This window comes from Callospermophilus lateralis, chromosome 8 (assembly GCF_048772815.1).
Source record: "Callospermophilus lateralis isolate mCalLat2 chromosome 8, mCalLat2.hap1, whole genome shotgun sequence".
NCBI lineage: Eukaryota > Metazoa > Chordata > Mammalia > Rodentia > Sciuridae > Callospermophilus > Callospermophilus lateralis.
In genome coordinates this window covers 140,126,318-140,148,063 of record NC_135312.1, presented here as the reverse complement: position 1 = coordinate 140,148,063, position 21,746 = coordinate 140,126,318, and the positions used below count along the sequence as shown (strand labels likewise).

Here is a 21,746-nt window from a genome sequence, read left to right as displayed (position 1 = left end):
TGTCAAACTGTACTGCAACTTCTTCCTAGACCCTCTTCTCAACTGGCTGCCAGCTCCACCCCAGGAGAAGCCTGCCTTGGTTCCTGACGTGGTCACCACGGTCTGAGTGAGTGGGCATCTGCTGTACTTAAAGCCTAAGGCTGGAGACTTTTGATCTGACACTTGAGCTCAGCCTGCAGAGGGAATGTCTGTCATGAGCCTCTCATGATTAAGTGTGTTTGCAGTGCTTAGAGTCAATCTGGAATTTTTTGCTGTTAATTGATTATGTCTATTGCAGGGCCTAGCATTAAGGATTGTCGTTTTCTTGATTAAGAACCTAGAGTGAAATTGTATTGAATGAATTAAGTGAATAAAGCATTGACAAAGGCAGAAGCACACTGACATCTTTGTTTCTCCCTCTCAACTGCATAAGTCGCACATTCTGCCCATCAAGACAAAAATAAAATTTAACTTAATTACAAATATTCTCATAAGAACCTGAAAAACTGGTCATGGGAGTCCGTGCCAGTAGGCCCAGCTACTTGTGAGGCTAAAGCAGGAATTTGAGTTCAACCTGGACAACAGAGTAGTAACCTAGATCAAAAATCAACCAACCAGTAAAAAACTAAACACACATATTAATATTTTTTAAAGGTCCCTTCACTGACACTGGTGATTTCAACCAAACTTTTAATAAGGACTCACTAATAATAATTCATGATTACTTCTAAAAAGAGAACAAGCAGACCTTACCAATTCTTTTTATAAGGCCAGGTTTACCAGATAACACATCACAAGAAAGAAAATTATAGGCTATCTGCCATTATGGATGTTTAGTAATATATTCAAAACTGCTAGTAAACTGAACGTAACAACATAAAAAAGAAAATTAGACCTCATGACTAAGAGGGACATCTCTCAAACTCAGCAATATGTTATAATAATGTTCAAAAAATCATTTTAATATAGAAAAGCTTTTGGCAAATCTTATGCCAATTTATGGTAAAATCTATGGCAAATTAGGACCAGAGGAAAACTCTTTTTTTAATCCACTAAAGGGCAGCTGAGAGCTACCTTCAGTAATCATGTTTCATAATAGAAATCTAAGTGCTTCACAACTTAGTTTGGGAAAAAGGAAAAAAAAGTATGATTTTCTGACTTCTACTAAATATTATTCTGAGAATATTAAACATGTATATTATACTTCAAAGAAAAAATAGCATATGCAGATGATATTATCTTATATAATGCTTCTAAGGAATTTTCACACACTAACAAACATTAGAACTACATCAGTTTAGTACAAGCATAGGTTATAAAGTCGACATAAAATTATATAAATTACTCTAACAATGAGCAATGTCAAAATTGAGACACAGGGCTGGGGATGTGGCTCAAGCAGTAGCGCGCTCGCCTGGCATGCGTGCGGCCCGGGTTTGATCCTCAGCACCACATACAAACAAGGATGTTGTGTCTGCCAAGAACTGAAAAATAAATATTAAAAAAATTCTCTCTCTCTCTCAAAAAAAAAAAAAAAATTGAGACACAAATCCATTCACAAATGTAGGAAAAATAATAAATAAATTTAGGATCTGTCCACTGAAAAGTAAAAAGTAAAGGTGAAAATCAAATGCAAAAAAAAAAGTATTGAAACAAATGTGAGAGTAGCTAATATTTAATGATCAAAAGTCTAATTTTGGGGGCTGGGGATGTGGCTCAAGCGGTAGCGCGCTTGCCTGGCATGCGTGCAGCCTGGGTTCGATCCTCAGCACCACATACAAACAAAGATGTTGTGTCTGCCAAATACTAAAAAAATAAATATTAAAGTTCTCTATCTCCCTCTCTCCCTCTCTCTTTAAAAAAAAAAGTCTAATTTTGGTAAAAATTATAATATTTGTTTGCAGTCATAATCTAAGTATTTCACCTTGTAGTGGCACCCCCTCTCCACAGAAAATCTTAAGCTTCTCCAGAAATCTTCACCATAATTGACCTTAGGACTATCAGCAAAAGAGTGTCTACAAAAGGGTTCAAAGTAGTTAAACTTCTTATTTCCTGTTGCTCTATCTTCCTGGGCCACCAGCCTGGAAGAGGTCAGCACTCCAGGTGCAGAATGCCCCTTTAGATCAGTGTCACTCCACAGGATCTCCCCATGCCCCCTCTCAATTCTTTTCCTTTATCTTAATATTTTATCTTTTACTTTCATGAGATTCTTTTTTTCTTTCTTTTTTTCTCTGTTGCTTTCATATAAGAGAGGAAACGTACAACATTTACTTGGTCATGGCTTATTTGTCTTAACATATTGCTCTCCATTTACATACATTTTTCTACAAACAGCTGATTTTTGCTCTTTCTGGTTGAATAAAGCTTCATTGTGTGTATATACCACATTTTCTTTATCCCTTTATTTATTAATGTACATCTGGACAGATTCCTTGACTTGGTTATAGTGAATTGTGCTATTGTAACCACAGGAATATATCTATAATGTGCTGTTTTTTAGTCTTTTAGATGGTGAGGAGTGGTATACATTAGCTGTATCATATGATAATTCTGTTTTTAGTTTTCTAGGGAAGTATTCATAATTGCCACTACCAGTGTGGCCAAATTAGGAGGTTCCATGAGGGGTGATGGGAAATTGGAAGAAATAGGACTCACATATGCATGTCTTGAAAATAAAGCAGCTGGGATTGGGTGGAGTGAAGCTCTCTGATGGAGAAGCAGGTCTAAAGAATCACACCAGCAATCTTTATTATATATTTCTCATTAATCAGATTCAAGCATTATTCTTTGTGTTCATGAAAATTACAGAATAAGCAACATTATGCAACTTATTCCTCAGTTATATTCTACAGTTACAATGTGCAATGTTAGGAGCATTGTGTAGCTCTCAACAAAGTCCATTGTTTAAAGTTACTATTATGTGGGCAGGTTCAGGTGCAGCAGAACTGGTGAAACATTGCAGTTGTCTTAGGAAGAGAATTCCTTCATTCCCAGGAGCTCTGTGCCTGAGAGCAAGTTGAGGCTGATAATAAGACTCAAGCACAGAGCCTCCATGGAAAGCATTACCATAGCAACCAGGCATCCTGCACCTTTGCACAGAAACTTTCCCAGGCACCAAGCATGCTACAGCCGTGAAGTCATTAGGGACCCCAATCTCAGACACTGATATCCCAATCACTGTCACCGCTCTTCACACATAATGATTTTCCCAACAACATTTTGCAGGGTTGCCTTTCCCCAGATGCTTACCATTTCTCACGATGATGCCCATTCTGACTAGAGAGAGATGAAGTCACAGTAGGGGTTTGATTCTCATTTCCCTGGTGGCTAAAGATGTTGAAATATTTTACATAATTGTTGGCCATTTGAACTTCTTCTTTAAGAAGTTTCTGTTTATTTGCCAAGTTGATGAATGAATAATTTTTTTTCATGTTGAGATTTTAAAAATTCACCATATATTTATATATTAATCATTTGTCAGTAGTAAATGACAAAAAAAAATCTCATCCAGTATGTTGTCTCTTCATGCTGTTCATTTTTCCCCTTTGCCTTGCAGAAGCATTTTTGTTTTGCTCCCATGCTATTTGTTCTTGATATTATTTGTTGAGATATATGAGTATTTTTGAGGAAAAGGCTGCCTACTCCTAATGTTGTGGTGTTACCCTTAGGTTTTATTCTAGCAGTTTTTAAGTTCCTGGGATTATTCTCAGGCCTTTGATACCTTTTGGGTTGACATTTACAAATGGATATCCCATTTTCCCAGTATAATTGGGTAAAGAGGATTTCTTCTCACCAATGTATATTTGGGGACCTTTATCACTAATTAGATGAGTCAAGGTTCATATGTCTGTGAGCTCCTATTCTGTTTCATTTTTCTCTGTGTCTGCTTTTGTTATTATGGCTCTGTATTATAAATTGAAGTCAGGTATAATGAAGCCTTCAGGTTATAGTTTACAGAATTCCTTGCTTTTCTGGTTCTTTTATTATTCCATGTGATTTTTAGGATTGTTTTTTTCTAGGTATAGAATAATATGGGTACTTTGATGAAGATTGTATTGATTCTGTAGGTGGATTTAGTTAATATGATGTCTTTATTTAATCTCCAGATGGCTTTAGTTTATTTAATGTAGTTAATGTATGTGGCTTTAGTTTATATGTAGATGACTTTAAGTTTTTTAGTAATTTTTTTGTAATGTTTCTTGTAGAGATCTTTCCTTTCTTTGGTTAGACTTATTAGACTTATTACTAAACTTTTTTTTTTTTTTTTTTTTTTTTTTTTTTGTACTAGGGATTGAACTCAGGGACACTCAACCACTGAGCCACATTCCTAGCCCTATTTATATTTTTTATTTAGAGATAGAGTTTCACTGAGTTGCTTCGTGCCTCACGGTTACTGAGGTTGGCTTTGAACTGCTGATCCTCCAAGTTGGGATTACAGGCATACAGCCCTGTAGCTGGCTTACTAAGAATTTTTTAGTTATTTGAAATGAAACAAGTTTCTTCATTTTTTTCCCAACAGATTCATATTGTGGGCAAAAGCTATTGGTTTTCACATCTTGATTTATTTATTATGCAACATTGCTGAATTTGTTTATCATCACTAGGAATCTCCTGGTGGAACTTTTAGTATTTTCTAAGTTTAGAATTATATCATCTGCAAACAGAGACAATTTGACTCCTTCCTTTCCTCTTTGTAACCCTTTTATTTCTGTCTCTTGCCAAATGCTTCAACTAAAAATTGAGTATTTATTGTATAGGAATAGTGGCAGAACATCCTTCTATTGTTCCTCATTTTAGAAAAAATGCATTCAGCTCTTCCCTATTAAATAGGATGTTGGCTTTAGGTTTGTCATATATAGAATTTCTTTTGAATTGTGTTTGTTGCACTCCTGTAATGAAAACAACTTTATCATGTTGTATGATCTTTTTAACATGCTATTGAATTTCATTTGAATTGCTACTATATTGAGGGAATTTTATCTAAGTTCATCAATTATATTGGTGTGTCATTTTCTTTCATCAGAGAAGTATTCTTGTCGGGATTTGGATTTTTTTTTTTTAATAATACTGGGGGGCTGGGAATGTGGCTCAAGCGGTAGCGCGCTCACCTGGCATGCGTGCAGCCCGGGTTCGATCCTCAGCACCACATACAAACAAAGATGTTGTGTCCGCCGAAAACTAAAAAATAAATATTAAAAAATAATTCTCTCTCTCTCTCTCTCTCCTCTCTCTTTAAAAAAAAAAAAAAATAGTACTGGGGATTGAACCCAGGACAATTCTAACACTAAGTAGAATCCCAGTTCTTTTAATTTTATTTGAGAGAAGGTCTTGCTAAGTTACTGAGGCTGGTCTTGAACTTGTGATCCTCCTGCCTCAGCCTCCCAAATTTTGGATCATGTAGGTGGTGGTCTTTTGGCTGGTTTTTAATATCATGGTGATACTGGCTTCATAGAATAAATTTGGGAGGGTTTTTATTTTTCTATATCAAGGAATAACTTGAGAAGCATTGTGTTAATTTCTTCTGATTATCTGATGGAATTCAGTATTGAATTCACTTGTCCAGAAGTGTTTGTGTTGGAAGGCTTGGTATTAGTGCTTCAGTTACATTGCTTTTTATTGTTATTTTAGGTTTTCAATATCCACTTTGTTCATTTTGGGTAGGTTATAGGTACCTAGAAATTTAACCATTTCTTTTAGATTTTCCAATTATTAGAATATGAGTTTTCAAAATAATTCCCTGATAATCCTCTAAATTGCATTGGTTTATTTGATAATGTGAGCTCTTTCATCTCTAATTTTATGAATTTGAGTTTTCTCTTTTCTTTGAGTTGTTTGTCTAAGGGTTTATTCATTTTGTTTATTGTTTCAAAGAACCGACTAGTTTTTTTTCATCAATCCTTTATATTCTTTTATTCTTTATTTCATTAATTTTATCTCTGATTCATATTCTTTTCTTGTGCTCATTTGGGGGATAATTTGTTGTTGTTGTTGTTATAAGACTGGGAGATTGACATGTAAATTATTTGATTTGAATCTTTCTGGTATTTTATTTAGGAACACAACTGCATTTTCCTTTTAGAACTGCCTTTAGAGTATCCCAGAAGTTCTGGTACATTGTATTTCTGTTGGTTGATTCTAAGATTTTTATCTCCTGATTTTTATGACATACACTCAAAAGTGTGTGATTCAATCTCCATATGATTGAATACTAGCTTAATTTTTCTTGCTGTGGATTTTAGGCTATAATTATCTGATAAGATACAAGGCATTGATTCTACTTTTCTCTATTTGTTAGGACTTTATTTGTGGCCATAAATATGATTTATTTTGAAGAGAGTTCCATGAGCAGGTGAAAATAAAGTGTGATCAGCTATTGTTACTCAAAATATCTTATAGATCCTTATTATTTCCATTATATCTATAGTATGATTGAATGCAAGCCATTTGTTTTCTTAAAATTAGGGTTGATTTTGCATTTGAAAGGTAGATATGGTCGTGTTAAATCAGTTTCATATGATTGTAGGGAAGGCAAATGGATACAGAAGTGAAGTGCAGAGGCAAAAGCAAAAACTGCTCACCTTAGATGCCAGCTTTATTTATATCAATAGATTACTTTAGGTCATTGGCTTCATTAGTACATATTGTTCATAGTCAGGTTACAGACTTAGCAACATTATGCAGCTTATCTCTCAGTTACATAATAAGTTGCAATGTGCAATGTTATGAGCTTTGTGTAGCTCTCAAGAAAATCCATTGTAAAAAGTTACTGTTATGTTGGCAGCTTTAGGCTCAGTGAAACATTGTGGTGTCTAACAAGAGAGATCCTTTATTTCTAGGAAGTGTGTGCCTGAGATCGAGGTCAAGGCTGATAGACTCTAGCACAGAGCCTCCTCATAAAGGACATTACCACAGCAGCTAGGCATTGCACGTGTATTAGTTATCTGACTAGTTCCAGGGAGTAACTGCAGAGCATTCTAAGGGTTGGAAACGGTGCCTGTTATCCCTCAGTAGTTTGCTCCCCAGAGGAATGCTTTTCTGTATATTTCCACAGTCAGAATCCCTACAAATATCATAGTGAACTTGGAATAAAACTGTGGAAAACCTGTGGGAGTTGGATTTTGAAATAGTGATGTTGGTAATAAAATGATCAGGTAGCTATCTAAATTGGATTTTGTCATGAGCATATGTCTACAATATTCATAAGGACAATCTAAAAATAACATGTTAGATCTCTTCTTTATGTTCTACTTATTAGTCAGGTTTCATTTTTCTATTATTTATTGTCAATATGGCTCATTTCTCATGCAGGTGACTGTCCCTTTTGTACATTTGCTTCTGTATTAGTACAGGAATATCAGATGTAGGTTTTGTTTGTTTTTCCCAGCACAGTTTTGTGTCTAGGTGTGGTAGATACAAAGGTAGGGCTTATGTACTAGTGTAGATTGGAGCCAATGCAAGACTGAGGAGACTATAATACTATTATACTATAATACTATAATACTATTCCAGAGTACTGAATACATGGTGAGATTGATGACACTGATCAGGGAAACAAGGTTTGATTTTGAGTTAGATACACAGGCAATTATAAAAGACATATGTGTAAAATAGTACAAGATTGTGGTTGACCACATGGAATTCTTAGCATGTGTATTGAAGATAATTAATAATAACAAGAATAATAATGATGATGATGATTATAATAATAGGATATTACTTAAGATATGAGAAAAATCATTTCAACAATAATAATGGTATAAAACAATAAAACAATAAATATAAGAAAGAGTGAGATTAGATTATTTAACAGAAAGAAATAATCAAGATTAGAAATATACATTTGTGCTGGAGATGTGACTCCATGGTAGAGAAGTTGCCTTGCTTGTGCAACATCCCAGGTTTAATTCTCACCACTACAAAAAAAAATTTTTAAAAAGGAATTTTTTTATTAGAGCGTTATAGTTATATGTATTAATTGTGTTTATTTTGACAAAATCATACAAGGTTCAATTTGATTTGCTCTCTTTAAATCCTCATTACCTTCTTTTATCTCCATCCTCCCTCCCAATATTCTCCCATCATCATGCCCACCCATAAGAATAGGATCCTAATTAGAATACAATATATCCCATGCTTGTATAATTTCATCACAATGGATTCTGTTGTCATATAGAACTAAGAAGAACCAATAAAATTAAATAAAACATGAAATTGTTTGAAGAGTGAGATAAGTTTATGCTGTTAGAAACATCACATATTGGGGCTGGGGATGTGGCTCAAGCGGTAGCGCTCTTGCCTGGCATGCGTGCGGCCTGGGTTCGATCCTCAGCACCACATACAAACAAAGATGTTGTGTCTGCCAAAAAAAATAAAATAAAATAAAAAATAAAAAAAAGAAACATCACATATTATATCATGTATCAAAATTTTTATTGCATAAATATGTACAATTTTTATTTTATTATTAAAAATAAGTTTAAATTTAAAAAACAAATATTCAAACAAGATTGTTGTTGCTATTTGTTATTTTAATAATATACATAAATACCATAAAATATTTGAATTCAAATTCAATATTTACTAAAGTATTTACTAAAGTAAATATTTCCTTTAGTTTTCTACTTCATTGCATTTCAAAAGTTTGTCTTATACCACTGGTATTGGAATCACTAGAGAGGTTGCTACATATTCAGAAAACTCAGTTCCATCCAAGAACTATTGAATCATATTCTGCATTTTAGTAAATCTCTGATTCATGGTTATGCAATTAAAATTGAGTATTCCCCTTCTTAATCATCATAACTTTCTCATTTGAGAGATATATACAACTTAGATTTTGATATAAAATAACAAATGTATATTCTTGTGTTGATGCCTGAATTTTTATATTTTATTTCATAAAAGTGGAGCATATACACTCTTTTTGGACTTATGTCACTTTTTCTTCAGAGGTAGATAATGGTATCACTGTGTTTAAAAGTATCTTTATAAATAATTAAAGTCATCACTTACATGAGAGTCTTTTTACAAACTCTCATCTCAACTTTAATTAGATCACAAACTCTGTGGATTATCATTTGGTCAATGTGCTATTTATTTACCTATTCTTGTTTCAGGAACTGTTGACATTCAGGGATGTGGCCATTGATTTCACTGAAGAAGAGTGGGAATGCCTGCAGCCTGCTCAGCAAAAATTATATAGAGATGTAATGTTAGAGAACTACAGAAACATGGTCTTCCTGGGTATGTATAACTTCCATTCAGAATTCTTAATTATTGTTATTTAATTTTCTTCCTTTGCAGAATATATATCTTCTGGGAACTTCTCTGCAAGAATGAGTTTTAGATTGTGCTTTCAAGAAAAAGGCATTGTTTGGTACAGATAAGTGTTAATGATATTCCTTTGAGTCTTTAATCTCTTCCTTTCTTGGTTAGTTATATATTCTTCACTTTACATAAGTGGTACTTAGACGAATTCAGTGATGTAAAATATTGTGGCCTACACATAGCATTGGACACATTGAGAGGCCCAAATGTCAAGGAGGACGTCAAACTTCAAATGTTGATGGAAAAGTTATCCACCAGAAAATATTTTTTTAGAAGCTTAGGTTTATTTCTCTTGTTATCATTGAACACATATGCTCTATGTTTATCATGCTTTCAGATTCTTTAAAGTCTCCTTTTTTCTCCAGTGATGTACCAGTACATTCAAATTAACCATCCAAACTCCCCTTAGCTTATGAGGATCAGCATGGTTTAAAAGATATACCATTATTTGTGGTATGATGCACATTTTTGGAGAACTCTAGGTCAAACCATTGTAATAAACTAATATTATGAAGCAGTCTTCTCTAATAATATTCATATATTTATTTATTAAAATTTTCTTATTAGAGCTCTAAAATACTTGTAATGGATTTTCTGTGAAGTGAATCAAGGTTTTCAATGAATGCTCTTTTGGGGTCTGTAGTCACAGTTGCAAAATGTAGTTACATAAAAGGGCTTGTAAAATAGAATATCTGTGGTTATATACAACTTTTTTTTTGGTTAAATTTTCTTTTTTTTCCATTTTATTGAATAGGTTTTATGTTGTGGAGAAGATTTTCTCACATAATTTGGTTCTGCTTTATTTTTATCCATTTTTTATGATTAGATGACAATTTCCATTATTTCACAAATTAGGACAATGTAAGTTGAAGTTAAGATATGCGTGATCCTTGTTTCTATTGCCAATAAAATTACATGTGCTTTTACTTGCTTGCATAAATATTATTCCCTTTTAATGACATTTATATTTTATCTGTATTAGTTTTTCATCCTCCCTATGTACAGAGTAATGTAAATTTTCTATATGTTAATGTAATGGGGATAAAACCAGGCATGATCTAATAATGAGCTATGCCCCAGTCCCTTTCTATTTATTTTTGGAGGAAGGTTCTCACTAAATTACTGAGGATGGTCTTGAAATTGCAATCTTCCTGCCTCAGAATTCCTAGTACCTGGATTACATGCGTGCCTGTGTGTGTGTGTGTGTGTGTGTGTGTGTGTGTGTGTGTGTGTATAATGACATTTTTAAGGTAGCTTTAAAATATTTTGCAATTATTTTTATATTTTATGTGTTGTTTGAAATTTTAATCAAAACCACAAAACAAAACTTGCTGTCCACCATATCAAGTATATTGTTCAGTAATGTTAATTCAAATTTTTATGTAATATATCTGTAGAAAGTTTACATCTCAAAAATCAATACATAAATTCTTATGTAAACAAAGGCTCATTTCTATCTTCTCCCCTAAGTAATGCCATTCTCATTTCTGTTCAGAAAGTTTTTGTTTGTATGTTTGTTTTTGTTTTAGGCATCTTATATAAGAAGAATTCTGCCATATTTTTCTTTTTGGTAGGGACTTATTTCAGTTAACCTAATATACTGAAGATTTATCCTGATTATAGATTTTGCAAAAATTTATGGATTTTTTAACGTGAAAAATATTCTCTAGTTTCTATATTACAAATTGTCTCATCCACTTATTTCAAGGAATATTTAGTGTGCTTTCTCATGGTAGCTCTTTTAGATAATACTGTAACAAACAATGGCATGCAAATGTTTTAATTTGCTACATATGCAAGAGATTATTACACTCCCAATTTAATATGCCTGTTTAACTTGATGTCAGTACTACCCATCGAATATTGTAACTTATAATGTTTTTAAGTCATGACACAACATTCTCCCAATTTTGTTTATATTTTGAAATTTTGGGGGCTTTTCATACAATTTGAGATTCCATAAAATTTCTGGAATATGTTTTTCTGTTTGCAAAAGGAAATGGGAGTTTGATAGATATTTACATGAAGTCTCCAGCTAACTGAGGTGTACAAAGGTCTCTTAATTTTATCTTTCAATTCTGGAACAAGACCATGTTCAAGATTGTTCAACCAATTGCCAAATATTTCTAGATTTTTGAGCATCCCTTCCACTTTTGATTTCTAACTTTATGCTATGATATTTACAAAATAATTTTACTATTTTTATACCTATTAACCTTTGTTTTATTCCTTACCAGTTGGTCAATCCAGTTTAATATTCTATTTGCTATTGAGAACATTTAGTATATAAGTCAAATATGTTTAAAGTATTTTTCAAAGTTTTTGTTTTGTGATTACCATTTTGTTTGACTTTTTCTTACAGTAAATAGGGATTAGTGTCTCCTAGTATTATAGTGTTGCTTTCTATTTCTGTATTTACTTTTTTTAATCTTACCTTTTTAATGTCTGAGAAGACTTGAAAATATATCTATTCTCATGGCAGTATTCTAGGGAAAAGTTCTTTTTATCTTTGTATAATCTACTTTGCCTCTTTTAAAATTTTTTTAAATTTAGAATATATTTTATGCCATATAACTTATTGTTTTAAATGGTTTCTGTATCATAATTTGGCAACCCCAGCTTTTTTTTTTTTTTTTTTTGGTGACTTTTGTATGTAACACTCATATTTTCTTGCTTTCATCTACTTCTTTCCTTAGATTTAGAGTTCCCTGTAGATTACTTACAGTTAAATTACTTTCAGATTTATTATTTTTTATTTTTTGAAATTTTTATTTGTTCTTTTTAGCTATACAATAGTAGATATATGTATTTTGACATATTTTACATACATGGAGTATAACTTCTCATTCTTGTGGTTGTACAAAATGTGGAGTTACACTGGTTGTGTATTAATATATGAATATAGAAAAGTTATAGCTGATTCATTCTTCTTTCTTTCTTATTCCCATCCCACTCCCTTCCCTTCATTCCCCTTTGTCTTATCCAAAATGAACTTCTATTTTTGCCCACCTTATTGTGTATAAGCATTTGCATATCAGAGATAACATTCAGTCTTATGAAGTAATATTTTACTTCCTCTATATTTAACACACAACAGTCACTTCTAAGCATCTATACAGACTAGATTTTTCAATTAAGGACTCAATTTGTCTACTACATACATGACAGTCTTGAATAAATTGCACATATGTAACAATAGTCCTAATTTGAAAATGTCTTCAAAATATGATCATTCTGGCCCTTCCCCAACCCTATGAACTCTAATGATCACATTTTTAGAAGACAATTCTTCCCAAGAATTTTAACACAAAACATACAAAATTTGTTTACTAATTATACTTTTGTCATACCCTGGCAACCTCTTTAACAGCTAGAAAAGCTAGATGTAGATTAGGACTTGTTGGTCCTTTATATACACTAAGTACACAGCACAGTAAAACAAAACCCAGAGACATAGGAACAGTGGTTACTCTTGCCTCATTATAAGCACACTGGCATGGTGCTCCAGAGAATCAGCACACAATATGTATTACTCAACAGGGGTTTTGGCTATATCCCTACCCCCAAAAAAATTTCATATGAATTTAAAAAAAATTTATACAATGTGTTATATTTTACCACTTCTACTTTTGACATATATTAAGTACTTTAGAACATTTAGAAAGTCTAGATATTTCTTTTAAAAAGCACTTAGCATTAGTAATTAGTACTTAGTAATGAGGAGTAAAATACACATACAAAATAATGGTTATAATATATGAAAAATTTCTTTTACATATAACCAGTCTGGCACAGGACAATTTCTTCTTGTGGTCCAAGTCTTCGTGATGTCTTCTAACCCACTGAAAAAAATTGTGGTCTAAAAACTCCATTTCAAGGTGAATTCCAGAAGATGTTTCTGATTTTTTAAAACAAATGGCCATTTTCAAGACATTATTATGTAACTCTATTATATGTTGTCAAACTATTTACATTTAGAATGTCCAGATGTGTGGCCTGGGGATGTGGCTCAAGCAGTGATGCGCTTGCCTGGCATGCACGGGGCACTGGGTTCAATCCTCAGCACCACATAAAATAAAATACAGATGTTGGGTCCACCAAAAACTGAAAAATAAATATTAAAAAATTCTATCTCTCTTTCTCTCTCTTCTCTTCTCTTCTCTCTCTCAAAAAAAAAAAAAAAGAATGAATGTCCAGATGTGGCAAAAGTTTTAAAAGTTTGAGAACGGCTTTTTCATATTATGTACAACAGGCCAGTAAATCTACCTGAAGTGTGGTAGACATTTTCAATTGATCAAATATGGTATGTTACCCTACAGTTTCTCTCTTTGGTTGAATAAACACCAAATACCCAAGGGTGTTCACCCTTCCACCCATCATGCTCCAGGGCTCCACTCACCTTCCAGGATGGATAAGGCCTTTGTTTTCCTTGTCAGGACAAGTTGTATTCTCGTGGAGCCCTCCTGGAGTGGTCACTGAGAGCCCTAGTCTGTGCTGATTGGCTGCAGAATTCATCATCCACTCACCTTCTTAGGCCCTTAAAGCCCCTGATGGCCTCTAGGCATTTGGTTGGCCACTATTCTTCTTGACATGCCATGCCCCCACCATACAGAGTTGCCATTTTCTCAGTGCTGGCTTTGGCTAGGATGGACAGGATTGGGCCAGAAGACTTGGCAGCCCAGAGATCCTGGGTCTGAGGTTCTGTAGATCATTGCCACCATCAGGTCATCCAGGCAGGGGGAGAGCTCTCAGGTTCTTCACAGCCTTGGCCAACCAGTGGACAGTAACATTGGGAGCTCCAGGGTCTGCTGGGCAGAAACTTTAGGCTTTCATGGGCTCCCCAGCTCCTCACTAGCCTGGGGCTGGAGCACCCCAGAGCACCCTAGGGAGCAGGCCATGCTCCATTTTTTACCACACTGTGGAATTAATTCAGCAATTCCTTTTTCCTTTTTAGATTTAATTTTGTTAGTAAAGCTTTTCCTTTTGATTTGTGGCTTGTAATAATGCATTAATAATCAAATGAGTTTTTAAAAGTGAAAAACTTGCTACTGTTACTTTGAAAGTTGTTTTCTATATTTCTTATAATTGTTTTTCCTACTTTGCTTAATGCTTTAACTTGTGGCTTATCACTTTTCATAGTGGCATACTTGAATTTCTCTACCACTTCCCTTTATATATTCTATAGGTTTTTAATTTTGCACAGGATCTCACTATGTTGCTAAAACTGGACTTGAGCTTATGGTCTTTCTGCTCAGCCTCTCCCAAATTGCTAAGATTACAGCTTTACACACCATGAATGCCTCTTTCAGACATTGTTTTCTTGAGGAATTATTCACATTCACAATTTCTGCTTATTTATATTATCAATCTTTGTCTAAATTTAGTTATCTAATCTCCCTTCAAATGTTTACTTAGTGTAGTTTGGGTAATTTATAACTCTCACTATCCTAATGTTCAATTCCTAATGTTTTGGGGTTTTTTGTTGTTGTTGTTTTTACTTTGATTAAATCACGGTTTCCTTTATCTTTATATGCTGTACTATTGTTAATTGATTTGTCCATTAAAAAAAAAACAGACAACAGTAGATTATATAGTCCTTGTGGAAAATAGTTTTAAAATAAATTTTAAAAGGCAAGTATAGTGCTACAAGCTTGTAATCCTAGCTAATTGGAGGCCATGCAAAAGATTTCAATTTTGAGGCAAGTCACAGAAATTTAGGAACATCATGTCTGAAACAATTTTAAAAGCTGTGTTGTAGTTTAGTAATATAGAACCCTTGGGCTTAATCCCAAGCACAACACATAAATAATTAAAAATAGAATGACCTCATGATACAGAAATGCCAATATTAAATACGTATCCATAAGAAATGAAATCAGCATGTGGAAGAGATAGCTCCACTATTGTGTTCAGTGAAAACATTGTTCTCAATATTCAAGATATGGTCTCAACCTATGTGCCCATCAATGACCAAGTTAGTAAAATTGTGGTATTTATATGCCATTGCTATTTAGATATAAAAATATCTTGTCATTTAAAGTAACATAGGATGAATATGCAGGACTTTGCAGATACAGAAAGTCAGTTGCAGGAAAATTTGACTAACATGTGGAAGTCAGAAATCCACAGAGTAAAATTGTGCTGACCAGGTACTGTGTTTTGTGGAGTGTTGGTATATTGTTAGTCAAAGTTTAGAAATTTTTATTTGAATGGGCATAAGAAGGTCAAGAGTATTTTTGTATCACATGGTGAGTATGTTATGTTCTTAGTAAGTACTAATAGAATGAATGCAATACTTTGTAAGCACAAAACTGATAAATATATGAAATAATGCATGTATTAATTCACTTCATTTAGTCATTTTGCTTTATATATATATATATACCTTAAAATACCATGGTATACTTATTGTTGAATTTTTCAATAAAACAAATCAGCAAATAACACAAATTTAAAAACATAAAAAACAACTTATTAGTTTTGAGTGCCATGTTGGCTTCATCCAAATAATATGGATGTAGGCTGTGTAAGGTTTTATTCCCTCCCAAACTAGTTTTCATGGAGAATTTTCTAGAATATGTGTGTATTTTTCTTATTAAAAATTTTGTCCTTATTTTTTTAAGAGTCCATAGTCTCTTTGCTCTTGTTGAATAACTGTGGTATTATCATCCAAAATCTGTTATTTCCAGATCTCTCTGTCATGGTAGATGGAAAATAGTTTTCAAACACTTCAAAAAAGCCACAAATGCTTGTGTGTCTTTTATATTTTTCTTATTCTACTGAGAATGAAGGTAGCTGGTGGATTTTTTCTAATTGAACAATGCTATATTGTGGAGAAGCAATAGCTGTATTTGGAAAAAGTTACATTTTTTTTCTCTCTACTATATTATTCTCCTTAGTAATATACTCATCTTGGATACTATGATCTCTACAATAGTTTGAGTAATTTTCACAAGGTAATTTTTGTCTGTATATTTTTACTTATATATTTCTGGAGTAATGATGACCTTCGATTTACTAATATGCTATCCCACTGATTTCCTTACATTGTGATAATTTCATATCTTATCTATGCAAAATATATTCATCCCAGTCTAGTAAGTAAAATAATTTCTATATTGGTTTATTTCAGGCATGGCTTCTCATTATATGCAAGAATTTTCACAAGAACAGGGCATAAAACATATATTTCAAAAAGTAATAAATGGAAAATATGGAAATTATGAACTTGACTATTCACAACAAAGAAAAATATGGAAAATTGTAAGTGAGAGTGAACATCAGAAATTATATTATCAAAAGTCAGCCCTTATTCACCACCATAGAATTCATATTGAAGAGAAGCCCTACAAATTTAAAGAATGTGATAAAGCTTTTAATGAAAAATCTCACCTTATTTGCCATCAGAGAATTTACACTGGAAAGAAGCCCTACCAATGTAAAGAATGCGGCAAAGCATTCATTAAAAAAACACACCTTATTCACCACCAGAAAATTCATACTGGAGAGAAGCCCTACAAATGTACAGAATGTAGCAAATCTTTCATTAAAAAAATGCACCTTATTTATCACAGCAGAATTCATACTGGTGAGAAGCTCTACAAATGTACAGAATGTTTCAAAGCTTTTAGTAAAAAATCAAGACTTATTCGCCACCAGCGAATTCATACTGGAGAGAATCCCTACCAATGCAAAGTATGTGACAAAGCTTTTAATCGAAAAAGTAGCCTTATTCGCCACAGCAGAATTCATACTGGAGAGAAGCCCTACAAATGTAAAGAATGTGACAAAGCTTTTAATGACAAATCAAATCTTTCTTACCACAGAAAAATTCATACTGGTGAGAATCCCTACAAATGTAAAGAATGTGGCAAAGCTTTTATTAAAAAATCATACCTTATTCCCCACCTGAGGATTCATACTGGAGAGAAGCCCTACAAATGTACAGAATGTGACAAAGCTTTTAATGAAAAATCAAGCCTTGTTTGCCACAGCAGACTTCATACTGGAGAGAAGCCCTACAAATGTACAGAATGTGACAAAGGTTTTAGCAAAAAATCAAGTCTTGTTCGCCATCAGAGAAGTCATAGTGGAGAGAAGCCCTATCAATGCAAAGTATGTGGCAAAGCTTTTAATCGAAAAACTAGCCTTATTTACCACAGCAGAATTCATACTGGAGAGAAGCCCTACAAATGTGAAGAATGTGACAAAGTTTATACTCAAAAATCAGCCCTTAATTACCACAGCAGAATTCATACTGGAGAGGCTTACAAATGCAAAGAATGTGGCAAAACTTTTAATCATCCATCAAACCTTACTAGACATCAGAGAATTCATATTGGAGACAAAATCTACAAATGATAACATTATGCCATTTCTACAAGAGTGGGTCAAAATTTATTCCACACCAGAGCAATTACAGCCGAGAAAAATTATTCAAATGAAAAAACTGTGACAATGTAAAAATGTCTCTAACAGTTGGTCACCCCTTACTCAGCACCTGAGAAAACATACTAGTAGGAGAGAGTATGAGTGGAAAAAATTGTTTTAAAACTCATAGCCATTGCTCAGACATTATTGAACTTTGGAGAATTCATAGTGCTTAGCAATCTTAAAAAGTTAAATAATGTTTTTAAGCCTTTATTTAAATTTCAAATTTATTGAACGTCTGAAACCTTATACCTGTAGTGAAGGTTAAACAGCATTTGTCCAAAATGTGTGTTGTATATAACAGCAAAATATTTACAATAAAAAAAAACCTTGACAAGTATAAAAGAAGTATAGTAAAGTCCTTATCCATACCTCATAACTTGATATATTTGAGAGTCAGTAAAAGAGAAAATCATTTAAATATAGAAAATGAGCAACTGGCTTTAACATTTGCTTAAAATTTATTAATTATTATTAGGAGATATGGAGAAATAACAAAATCATTGTAAATATTATACATCCAGAATGCAAATAGCTCATCTTTGAAAGGATACACAATTCTTATAAATCAAAGATTACTGAATATTTGCACTTTTGAATACTGGAGAAAACAATTTTAAGAGGCTTTACATTAAATTTTAATGTTTTAAACTTTATTTCTTGTACTGTGGGTTAAATTTAAGGATGCTTAACCAATGAACCACACTTCCAGTCTTCCCCCCTGGCCCTTTTAAATTTTGAGGCAGGGTCTGCTAAGTTGCCCGAAACCTCATTAAGTTGCTAAGGCTGACTTTGAACTTGTGAAAACTTTTCCTCAGCTTGCCAATGTGCTTGGGTTACAGGCATGGGCCACCACACCCAGTTTACAGTGCATTTTTACCTATATTCACATTATGTATGCAACATGTTAATGAATATAAGTGAATGTTAATATGTTAACACTGTCATGTATTGAATCACGTCATTATCTCAAAGATATCATAATTTTCCACTTGACTAAGGGATTTATGTAACAGACATACTATTGGGTAAATAGTACTGTAACATCTCTTAATTATTTAACACATTAATCAAACTTATTTGGGAAATATAATTTGCATAAATCAAATTGTTATAGTTTTTCTGTTTGTGTTTGTGGAGATATTAAGACAGTTATAAGAATGATATAGAGATATGAAAATGAGCCCTAGATCTTTATATTTTGAATTACAATGTTAATATCTTACCTTATAGAATGACAGTACTCCTAAAGGCTGGGCATCTCTGGAAAGTCATAAAATCTCCCAATCAGGTGGATTATGAACACCCCAGAGACTAGGATCCTACAGTGCATATTTTATTTAAAGGAGTCATTGAAGAGAGAGATAATTCTCAGTGCTTGCATGGGAAATCCTTGGTCAACAAGAAACTGGCCTATCATGGCTCTTGGCATGTTCGGTAGAGAAAAAAAGACTGAGGAAGACAATCATTCCTCATAAATAAGAGTAACTCCTGACTGACCTCCAAAAATTTAGAAAAACAGCCCAGAATAGGACCACCTGTTTAGTCTTAGACACCCCACAAGGAAATATGACCAGAAAAAAAGTTTAAAATTATATATACATTTAAAACTCCTACAGTTTATTTTATTAGGTATCTTTTGATTTTAGAGACCTCTTTTATTCTACTTTATAATATATAAGGGCTATTACAGATTATAGGATAGATAGTATATGGCATGCTTTCCCAGTACATCTGTACATCTCAGTCCTTATATTATAAACTAAACCTGTCCCTTTTTAGGTCTTACAGGTACAGTAGCACATGTCTCCACACAGAAACACACAAAATTTGATTCAAATGAACACCAAAAACACAAAAAAATTATCCTATATTTCCTCCATGTGTTAGCACTGTGGGTCAACAAAACACCCACAAACTTTGATTTCATTTAAATTAACTTGGATATAAAACATTGCAATCTAATGATAACTTTTCTGGACAAGAGAACTGTGGAAATAGTAATAATGTGTGTGTAATTTTTTTAATTTATTAATTTATTTGTTTGTTCAAATTTGTTATCCGTAACAGCAGAATGCATTTCAGTTCTTAGTACACAAATGGAGTACAATTTTTCATTCCTCTGGTTGTGTACAAAGTAGAGTCACATCATTCATGTCTTTATACAAGTATCTGGGGTAATGATCTCCATCTCATTCCACCATCTTTTCTACCCCATGCCCCCCCTTCCCCTCCTTCCCCTTTGCCCCATTTGAACTTCCTCCATTTCTCCCATGCTCTCCCATCCCCATTATGGATCAGCATACACGTATCAGAGAAAACATTTGGCCTGTGGTTTACTTTTTTTTTTTTTTTTTTTTTTTGAGATTGGTTTACTTTACTTAGCATGACATTCTCCATCTATTTACCTGCAAATGCCATGATTTTATTCTCTTTTAATGCTAAGTAATATTCCACTGTGTATATATACCACAATTTCTTTATCCTCTCATCTATTGAATGACATCTGGGTTAGTCCCACAATTTAGCTATTGTGAATTGTGCTGCTATAAACATTGATGTGGCTGCCTTCCTGTAGTATGCTGTTTTTAAGTCCTTTGGGTATAAACTAAGGAGTATGCTAGCTGGGCCAAATGGTGGTTTCATTCCCAGTTTTTCAAAGATTCTCCATATTGTTTTTCATATTGGTTGCACCAATTTGCAGTCCCACCAGCAATGTATGAATGTGCCTTTACCCCCACATCCTCACCAACACTATTTGTTCTTTGTATTTTTAATAGCTGCCATTCTGACTGGAGTGAAAGAAAATCTTAGAGTAGTTTTGATTTTCATTTCTCTAATTGCTAGAGATGTTGAACTTTTTTAAAATATATTTGTTAATCGATTGTATATCATCTTTTGAGAAGTATCTGTTCAGTTCTTTAGTTCATTTATTGATTGGGTTATATGTTTTTTAGTGTTAAGATTTTTACATTCTTTATATATCCTGGATATTAGTTCTCTATCTGATGTGCAAGTGGTAAGAATTTGCTCTCATTCTGTAAGCTTTCTGTTCACCTCACTGATTGTTTTCTTTGCTAGGAGAAGATTTTCAGTTTGAATTCATTCCATTTATTGATTCTTGATTTTATTTCTAGTGCTTTAGGAGTCTTGTAAGGAAGTAGTGGCCTAATCTGGCATGATAAAGATTTGGGCCTACTTTTTCTTCTATAAGACACAGGGTTTCTGGCCTAATTCTAGGTCTTTGATCCACTTTGAGTTGAGTTTTGTGCATGGTGAGAGAGATTTAATTTCATTTTGCTGCATCTGGATTTCCAGTTTTCCCAGCACTGATTGTTGAAGAGGCTATCTTTTCCCCAATATATGTTTTTGGCACCTTTGTCTAGTGTGAGATAACTGTATTTATGTGGATTTGTCTCTGTGTCCTCTGTTCTGTACCATTGATCTACAAGTCTATTTGGTGTGATTACATGCTGTTTTTCTTACTACTGTACTATAATATAGTTTAAGGAATGGTATTGTGATGCCACCTGCCTCACTTCTTCACTTTTCTTGTTAAGGATTTCTTTGACTATTCTGGGTCTCTTATTTTTCCAGATGAATTTCATGATTGCTTTTTCTATTTCTATAAGGAATGTCATTGGTATTTTGATTGGAATTGCATTAAGTTTGTATAGTGCTTTTGGTGGTATGGTCATTTTGACAATATTAATTCTGCCTGTTCGAGAACAAGGGAGATCTTTCCATGTTCTAAGGTCTTCTTTAATTTTTTTTCTTTAGCATTCTGTAATTTTCATTATAAACATCATTTACCTCTTTCGTTAAATTGATTCCCAGTGTTTTGTTTGTTTGTTTGTTTTGAGGCTATTATAAATGGGGTAACTCGTTTTTCTAGTTTCTCTTTCAGTGGATTTGTTACTGGTGTATAGAAATGCATTTTTTATGGATCTTAATTTTATATCCTGCTATTTTGCTAAATTCATTTATTAGTTCTAGAAGTTTTCTGGTGG

At 33.2% G+C, this 21,746-nt stretch overlaps 1 protein-coding gene across 1 annotated transcript in view; it reads left to right on the top strand.

Moving 5' to 3' along the window:
* The window catches only part of LOC143406018 (uncharacterized), a 33,278-nt gene extending 14,926 nt beyond the window's left edge, over window positions 1–18,352 (top strand). The window contains exons 2-3 of the mRNA XM_076864541.1: window positions 9,096–9,222; window positions 16,439–18,352. Of these exons, the coding sequence (XP_076720656.1) occupies window positions 9,096–9,222; window positions 16,439–17,667 (1,356 nt within the window). The 3' untranslated portion in view covers window positions 17,668–18,352. The remainder of the gene's footprint in view (window positions 1–9,095; window positions 9,223–16,438) is intronic.
* Window positions 18,353–21,746: the final 3,394 nt, after the last annotated feature.